At 39.4% G+C, this 9,550-nt stretch overlaps 1 protein-coding gene across 1 annotated transcript; it reads left to right on the top strand.

The window, feature by feature from the left end:
- Positions 1 to 3,942: 3,942 nt before the first annotated feature.
- On the top strand, positions 3,943 to 9,236 carry LOC121873737. The gene is made up of 6 exons (XM_042377441.1): positions 3,943 to 4,077; positions 4,640 to 4,813; positions 6,314 to 6,547; positions 7,702 to 7,972; positions 8,318 to 8,443; positions 9,026 to 9,236. Exons 2-6 carry the CDS (start codon positions 4,724 to 4,726, stop codon positions 9,151 to 9,153), a joined length of 849 nt encoding a protein of 282 aa, XP_042233375.1. The 5' UTR covers positions 3,943 to 4,077; positions 4,640 to 4,723; the 3' UTR covers positions 9,154 to 9,236.
- The last annotated feature ends 314 nt before the right edge of the window (positions 9,237 to 9,550 follow it).

The following is a 9,550-nucleotide window of genomic DNA, read 5'->3' as shown; positions in this document are numbered from 1 at the left end:
CCCCAGCCTCCGCCCTCCCTGGTAAGTCCAACACACCACCCCAGCCTCCGCCCTCCCTGGTAAGTCCAACACACCACCCCAGCCTCCGCCCTCCCTGGTAAGTCCAACACACCACCCCCTCCCTCCCCCCACCAGGTTAATATTTAGTACTGTAGTTGCCAACACCTACTTACATATTGAGTCTTATAGAGGGGAAAAAATAAAAATAATTTGTTCTAATACATACAGCATTTTTGTTAAAAATTTATAGTTTTTGAGTAGTTTTCATTTTTATATGGCAACTACTATACTGTATACTGTACAATACTGTATTTAGCCCAACTACAGTGGGCAGGGCTTTGAAGTAGCGGGAAATATTTAGGTAAAATACTAAAAAGAACACCAAACAAACCTTTGAAAACCTTACCTAACCTATAAAAAGGTTAAGAATCACTTTCAAGTTTATGGGTCCCTCCTCTTTTGAACACCGAAAACAACACCATGACATACTAAACAGTAAAAACATAAATACTGATAAGGTAATTTTTTTTATAGTTTCAGGATTTTTACAAGTTGAAAGCTGAGGTGTTCTTTTTAGTATTTTACCCCACATTTTCTCTTTGAACAACCAATGTGGGTCAGGTAAATAATTGTTCCTCTCCATCCCCATAATAAGACTAAATATATGTAAGTAGTATTGTAGATGTTGGCAACTATTAAATATTACCCCAATATTGGGGTACTGTCTTACATATCATACAGTCATTCATACAAGTACAGTACCTGTACTGTATATATGCTCAACCATATGGAAGTGACTATAATTAGAACTCAAAAAGGCTGTTTACAGGACCATCCTGAAATGTCAATACGGTGTACATACAAAACCCTAGTCTCATATATAAAGTAAAACACTTTTATGTAAGGTTAGGTTATGTGCCTCTTTATGTCGCTTTGTCGGTCGGTAGAAAACTGTTGGGGTTTTGTCCGTTGGGGTTTTGTCATGGATTCGTCAATACAGAATGGCCCTGAATTCTGTATTGCCTTTTTGAGTTAGCTGCAGGACAGTCCTGTATACTGTAGCCTTGGCCCAACCACACACCCTGCAATCTTTATTCCCTCATACTACAGAAATAAGCTTCACATTAACCATCCCTCATACTAGTGAACTGCCTCACACACACACACACACACACACACACACACACACACACACACACACATCCGACACTATAACCTCTATAATCTGTCTCAATTTACCTTCATAACCTGTCTTGTTCACTGTAAATTGTAACCTTCATTTTGTACATCATGCACCTTCAGTGTGTATTGTGTGTATATCATGCACCTGTAGTGTGTATTGTGTGTATATCATGCACCTGTAGTGTGTATTGTGTGTATATCATGCACCTGTAGTGTGTATTGTGTGTATATCATGCACCTGTAGTGTGTATTGTGTGTATATCATGTACCTGTAGTGTGTATTGTGTGTATATCATGCACCTTCAGTGTGTATTGTGTGTATATCATGCACCTGTAGTGTGTATTGTGTGTATATCATGCACCTTCAGTGTGTATTGTGTGTATATCATGCACCTGTATTTATTGTGTGTATATCATGTACCTTAGTGTGTATTGTGTGTATATCATGCACCTGTAGTGTGTGTGTGTGTATATCATGCACCTGGTGTGTGTGTGTGTATATCATGCACCTGTAGTGTGTATTGTGTGTATATCATGTACCTGTAGTGTGTATTGTGTGTATATCATACCTGTAGTGTGTATTGTGTGTATATCATGCACCTGTAGTGTGTATTGTGTGTATATCATGCACCTGTAGTGTGTATTGTGTGTATATCATGCACCTGTAGTGTGTATTGTGTGTATATCATGCACCTGTAGTGTGTGTGTGTATATCATGTACCTGTAGTGTGTGTATTGTGTGTATATCATGCACCTGTAGTGTTGTGTGTGTATATCATGCCTGTAGTGTGTATTGTGTACATCATGCACCTTAGTGTGTATTGTGTGTATATCATGCACCTGTAGTGTGTATTGTGTGTATATCATGCACCTGTAGTGTGTATTGTGTGTATATCATGCACCTGTAGTGTGTATTGTGTGTATATCATGCACCTGTAGTGTGTATTGTGTGTATATCATGCACCTGTAGTGTGTATTGTGTGTATATCATGCACCTGTAGTGTGTATTGTGTGTATATCATGCACCTGTAGTGTGTATTGTGTGTATATCATGCACCTGTAGTGTGTATTGTGTGTATATCATGCACCTGTAGTGTGTATTGTGTGTATATCATGCACCTGTAGTGTGTATTGTGTGTATATCATGTACCTGTAGTGTGTATTGTGTGTATATCATGCACCTGTAGTGTATATTGTGTGTATATCATGCACCTGTAGTGTGTATTGTGTGTATATCATGCACCTGTAGTGTATATTGTGTGTATATCATGTACCTGTAGTGTGTATTGTGTGTATATCATGCACCTGTAGTGTGTATTGTGTGTATATCATGCACCTGTAGTGTGTATTGTGTGTATATCATGCACCTGTAGTGTGTATTGTGTGTATATCATGCACCTGTAGTGTGTATTTACTGGTCATTTGAGTGGTTGGTCTGTTCTTTGTTATTTTTGTTATGAACTTTATTGCCCAGTGTTGGTGCAGGAGTTCCTGGAGGAGCCTGTGACGTGTGGTAGGATCTCACTGGATAACACTCTTCTCACAAATGTCTTGGGCCAGGACTTGAACATAGTAATGTACAGGACTGTAATGAGAGATACTTGCATTACCACTGTACAGTTGTGGAAATGTGTTCCTACACACCTTGTGGTAACCCATGTCTCCAAAAGGCCAGCCTATATGACCTATAGCAAACCTATCCAACGATCACGTCTGGCGTTACATAACCAATACCCATTCATTCATAAATAGTGATTCTACTTCTGTGACGGTGCAGTTTGGAGACAAGGGTTACCACAGGGGGTGTAAGAACACTTTTCTGCAGCTGTGCCACCAACACATTCTTCATCTCCAAAATACAGAAACATTAGTTGTAGGCAGGTTAAAGATGCACGAGTTTAAGTTCCCTTCTGTATGTACAGTACACCAGGGACTCATCTGGGCATAAGCTGGAATTATTGGTAGTAAAAGTATTGATTTCCCTATGGGGTTCTGACTTACTCATGATACTGTAAACAGCATTGGGGGGAGGGTTAATGTGCTTGACTTTCCTGAGAAGTTTTAACTCATAAATGGTCAGCATTCCTCTGACCAGAAATAAATACAGTACAGTACAGTACAACTGATATAACTTTTTGTTTTAATTTGTTAGAATTATTATAATTACTGTATTGTTTATTTTAGTTTGTGTGTTTGTTTGTGAAAGTGCCTTAGAATACCAGGCTGACTAGTTGGTGAACTGACCACAGGCAAAGAGGATACGGTAAATGTCTTCAACTTCATCACTGTAACAACAATATTTCAATTATTCTTTGTGGTCTTATATTTGGCAAAACTGCATTTTGGAAAGATGTGTTAATGACCTTGTTTGACCTATCATTAATGTTCTAACGAGTGTGAGTCAATGTTGAGCCCCAGTGTTACTTAAGTCATCACTAACCTAACCTAAATCAGTGTTAATGCAGTTCACAACAGTAACGAGGAGTGAAACTTTCATCAATTTCTTAGCTAATTTTTTGTCCAAGTTTTACAAAGGTCAACAATGGCAGATCCCAAAATTTTCAGGCTAATACCAACCCACTGATTTATGTGCAGGTTGAATTTTCATTGTCAATAAATATCAATTATTGGTGAGTTTACTAACAGTTGATCTGTCAGCCATGCAAGGTATGGTCTTTGATGACGAGAGTTTATGTGTCAGCCAACCAGGGTACGTTCACCAGCAGTGGTAGTGAAAGCCCAGGAGGGTAGCGGGGCAGAGTGCGCGCTGGTGGTAGCATCTGTGTTGCTGGGTGCAGGGTACCATGCCCCGTTGTCCAGGGATCAGCACAACCCACACTTGTCGCCCGAGATACTTCTCACCTACCCTGCCCGTACCTCGAGCATCAGCAGGAGGCAAGTTGATTATGTATGAATACACTTATGGTTTAGCTATACTGGTTGACACATATACTGTACAAGAATGAACTGTTATCCACATATAAAATTAAATTTCTGCTGAAACGGTTAGTTGTACAGTACATAATTTAGGGCATTTTCCAGAATGACGCATTATTTCATCTCACAAACCCAGAAAAAATCCCCCATCCCCGGAATTTTCCAGTTACCGGAAATTTTTTTGCGAAATTTATGGAAAATAGACCCAATTTTCATCTCCCAAAACCGAAAATAAAAATATCCCATCCCTGGAATTTTCTGGGTACCAGGACAATTTTCTCAAAATTTTCCATTGAATGTGCTCCTTAGAAAATCGTTCCAAACCCGTAATTTTCTGGATAATTCTAAAAAAGTTCCAATTCCGGGTATCAAAGACTTCCGGTTAAGAGTGATTCCAGGTAACGGAGATATTACTGTATATATATGCTGTTCTGTGCATATCTTCTTTCATACATTAAATTATACCTTCTACGCATGTATGAAGTTAAATAGATTTCTAAATCACATAAACTTGTGGCAGGAGGGTGGAGAACAGGAAGAGGTGACGTCCTCCAAGTATAGTGTAAGGTCCCCACCCGACTTGAGGAGTCATTATGCTCTCATCATGGAAGAGCGAGCACGGCGCCGACGTGCTGCCCAGCTTCAGCAGCAGCAGCAACAGCAGGAAGGCGACATAGAGGACATACAAACCCTGGTAAGAGAATGCCCACTATTTTGCTATTTATGATACAGTATCCCAATCTACTGTAATTTGCACTAGTGATGCTGATATATTATGACCACTTCCCTGTTCGTGATGTTAACAAACTCGCATTAATGATATTTGTCATCCTGCCAAGCAGCATATGGAACACATCACTCACTTCATCTGTCAACTGAGGTATCATCTACCCAAACACTGCCTCGTGGTCATCTTGTGAACTACAGTCCAGGCATTGTTTCTTCTTGGTTACATGTGTGTAAGAAATGGAGCTCAATGTTTATCAGTCATCTTCGATGTTTTTTTTTTACCTAACAGCGAGAGGACATCACTTAAGTTCACATTGTACTTTAAGTGACTGTAAAGTGCTTTCGCTCTGATTCCCCACCCCGACAATGGGTGACCTGACATAGCATCAATAAGTCAGTAATATGAGACCACATCATGAGGAACACATCTCCATATATGTAATGGTACCAAATCCATTTTGTAACACAAATAGAGCAAATGTTGTGAATAAAAGTTTATAAACTTTTTTGCTAGCCATCAATATATTTGCTACTTAGCTTTCATCTTTATTCGAGACATTTTCAGACCAAGAGACCCAATAATTCCCTACCACACCTCCATTGCAACATTTCTTACGTTTTTCTTAAGAGAATTGACTCTCCATTATTGTTATCGTGTTTTTATGACTGGAGTGAGCAGTGTAACTCTGAAAATGTCTGGCAAGCATTTTGCTCATCATCTTCAAGGCCAGGACAGGCTACAACTCCAGTTACAACTCCCTAAAGTCTGTGTAGGACTCAGGTTGATGTCTCCACTCCACTTTAAAAAGAGTCCCCTCAGCCTCAAGGGGGATATGTGATGATGACTTGACTTGTTTTTAATGATGTGGTGAGTGTTGTTTTATATTATTGTAGTGCTAGTAGTATTCTAGGATTTTGTTTTTATCGGTGATATATTTGGGTGTCCGACTGGCCAGGAACATATCCCATTGAAGCCCATGTTATAATGAACCTGATATACGATATTTTGATTTGTAGTTGCAACAGATATATCCCTTGGGAAATGGAGACATATAATGAATCGTAAAACCAGCACTTGGTAAAACATCATGATTTCTTGGGTAGTGACAGTTTCGGAGATACTTTCTCCATCATCAGGAAATCTAAAACAAATGAAACCAAGAGTACGATGCATACAAAAAAATGCAGATAGGGTAATTAAAATCAAATCGAATAGAGACTGAACATAAATCAAAATAACTAGAACCAAGTGTATTGAAAAAGAAACAATAAAAAAAACAAATGAGCCCAATGTTATAAACCCATTGGTTTGTCACACACACACACAAAAAACACTATATCAGTTGACCTCTCATTGCTACACAGTGAGGGTTTGAGGTGAAGTAACAGACTAGCAGATCTCCATGCCCATATTCTGTGAGGTGACAACTGAAAATGACTGGTGGAATGCTCATGTGTCTTGCAGGAAGCGCGGGTCAACAGTTCGGGAGACTACACAGAAGCGCACCTTCACTTCTGGGTAGTGGTGTTGCCACCAGGTCGGGGGGTCACTACACCTACTTTCATTGAATCCACCACAGGCCAGGTGCTCTCATTGTCTTCTTCCCTAGCACTGCCATACCTTTACATCCACGCTTTGTTTAACCACACTAACTACTGGGCCTGCACCAAGTACAATCAAGCCATCTCTTGTGATATGGTAAGTTACAATCATGCACTGTTAAATATTCATAATTACTTAATTAACATTCATCAACTGTTTAGGCCTCCAGCAAGCTGTGCAGATAAGCAGTTCCTGGCATGCCTGGGCTAAGGGGCCAGATAAGTGATTATTTATGTCCATGTGCCCAGTACTTGCCTGGCAAACAAGATAATGTTTTGAGGTAACTATCTGGAGGGAAATTTGTCAGATGCTGTGTGGCCCCACATCCCCATACATGTTTAATCAGAGAGGTCAACAATGTACTGTACCAGGATTACTGACCTATGACAGGTGCAGGTAATTTACCTCTACATTAAGCTGCCAACCTGCCTCTAGTCAGTTGGTCAACTAGTCGAAATTTCAATGGAACCACTAAGCTGAAAGGCTGTAGAAGTTTTATTTTCATTGTCAGTCGACATCTGAAATATATTGTATTACAGTAATTTATAGGGTGTCCCCCATCAAGAATATATCTTCAGTTTTCTTTTTGCTCCATTCATTTCTGGAAAATGTCTCAAGAATATTCAATAGATTTGCTCCAAACTTGAAGCACTTCCTTGAATTTAGCCTACCAGGTGTGTCACAATATGAGTTCTTTTGAGAATTGTCAGCAACAACCTGGTGTTGGCCCATATCGAGTGGCTACCCATTGACTGGGGATCAATTTTATTTCAGGACATTGCCTCCACAAAACTTTGACAACCTTGTATAGACGCATACAGTATATTCATTGGTGCAGCACAGTTTGATATGGTGCTCCACAACACAGAGACCCCACACAAGGGGTTAATGTCACTGAGGGAATCATCAATAAGTCTCATTATATCCCAGAACAAATTTGCAGGACACCAGGAATTTGTTTCACATGACTGTATTCTTATCTGCCAGGTCCATGGCCCATCCTTAGTGACTTTGCAAGTGTTCTTCTAAAAACTTATGTGACTTTGGTAATGGTCATGATGCAATTATTTTAGCTATAGGATTAAGGGAGTTTAGAGATCTATCATTTTTTATGTTATAATTATATTCATCTGAGCACCAATATATCAAGTAACCCATCAAAAGACAATCAGTAAACTATGGATTGAAGCAAAATGTTTGTTGAATGTGTTATATTCAAGTAATAAATATACTTACAAGAGACCATATAGTTTGATCTGTCAGATAGAAGTGTGTGGATGCCTCTGATGGATGATGGTGTTGGGGCAGCCAAAGCCTCACAGGCACCACACCACCCCACTCATCAAGACAACAAAAATCAGAATAATCAACAATATAGCCATCATACGCCTCCATCACACAGCAGGGAGAAAGTTGGAGACTCTCAATACATCACCACTAGCTCCCTCATGGCTAGTGGCACCAAGCATGCCCTCAAGGTGCCCACCACCTGGGCCACACCCATCATCATCACAGAGGAAGGTGAGTGTGTCCATTTATCCACATATTCTTCCCATCGTTATTTTAATCTTATTATTTGTATTGTGGCACACCAATAACTCAGAATAATTGTGGCAGAAGATGGTTTTGACTTAAATGATTGACTGACTTAAAACAAATACAGTATAGTGCAGCATAGGTACTGGGGGTAATAAACGTGTTACTGTATTAATGATCTTCAGAATATTTGATATGAAAACAAAACACCCTCGGACCCTACCATGATATATCACCATTACTGTAGTTATGCATCTATATGGCTTATATCCTCATTACCACGGTCATTTATAATAAATAGTACCAGTGGTGTTGTGTGTGTGTTGACAGCACTGATAGAGAGGTTCCCAGGCGGGTGGCGGGAGGAAGTGTACAGTGGGGTGGTGGTGAGGCACTACTCCCCATTCTCCCACCCACGAGGTGCAACACTCATCTTCACATTCTTCTCCAAAAGTGGTGAGTAAATACTCACCTCCACATTCTATGTCAGCACTGGTTACTGATCATCCTCACATTTTACCTCAACACTGGTGACCACTCATTCTCACATGAGGCCAGGCTTCACGGTTCTTACTCTTTTGCAGGGGCACCATCATGCTGGTAAACATTGTAAAAATTCAGTAAATGATCTTGCAGTATCATCTTGTGACATTCAGAGGTCATCATCATGTTCTTATGGAGGTGCAATGCTGATATTCCTAGCAAAAGCAAACTGCTGATATAGGGGGAAATCAGTTGCTATCGATTTATTTTTTTAATTTAGTAATTACTTATCCAAGTTTTGTAAACCATTTATACGGGGTAAAATAATTAGTTTACTTATACTTTATTTCTTTATGTCTCTATTTAAATTTATCTTACTTGTCTTCTTATTTATTTTATCTTGTACAATACAGGTTGTATATATATTCTGATCTTTGGGCTTATCTGGGAAACCTTATGTTACTGTACAATCTTCAGTAACTTATTGTAATATGTTTTGTTAACTATAATCTGGGATCATTATCATTATTGCTATGTGGTGTACACCCATACCAGGGTCAGTGAAGGAGGTGTGGGAGAAGTACGAGCAGCGGGAGGATGGGCTAGTGAGTTGTCACCGACCTACTTCAAGGCACCATCGTGGAGACCTTTGCCAACACCAGGAAGGACACACTCAAACGTGAGTTGCTTAGTCTCAACAATTGCTTTTACTTTTTTTTTTTGACAAATTGGTGATTATAAAAAAGTAACAATAATGACAAGCTTATGTTATTCCTTTTTTATATGGGTAGTACAGTACAGTATAAAGTGTTGAGAATGTCAGACCCTTGTAAATAAAGACAGGGACACCTATAACTGTCTTCTTTTATGGTCTCATAAACTGAGTGCGAGATAGTGCTAAAATGTCTTTCCTTGTACAGTATATTTAAAAAAAGTGAAAATATTTATTCCATATAAAATACAGTGGGGTCTCATTTTGTGTGAGTATATCGTACTGGTATGCGTCTGCACATTGGACTCGCCAAACCATTACTCTAGAATGACATTGGGTAACAAACTTAACCTTCCAAAAATGACACA

The sequence above is a fragment of the Homarus americanus genome, unplaced genomic scaffold (genome assembly GCF_018991925.1).
Source record: "Homarus americanus isolate GMGI-L3 unplaced genomic scaffold, GMGI_Hamer_2.0 scaffold26786, whole genome shotgun sequence".
In the NCBI taxonomy this organism is placed as follows: domain Eukaryota; kingdom Metazoa; phylum Arthropoda; class Malacostraca; order Decapoda; family Nephropidae; genus Homarus; species Homarus americanus.
This window is presented reverse-complemented; position numbering and strand designations above follow the sequence as displayed.

Bases quoted from the DNA above. Each gene is read 5' to 3' on its own strand.
- LOC121873737 (XM_042377441.1), top strand. From the start codon at position 4,724: ATGGAAGAGCGAGCACGGCGCCGACGTGCTGCCCAGCTTCAGCAGCAG. The intron at 6,548-7,701 runs GTAAGTTACAAT...GAGACCATATAG, and splicing joins AAGCCATCTCTTGTGATATG to TTTGATCTGTCAGATAGAAG. The intron at 7,973-8,317 runs GTGAGTGTGTCC...GTGTGTTGACAG, and splicing joins CATCATCATCACAGAGGAAG to CACTGATAGAGAGGTTCCCA.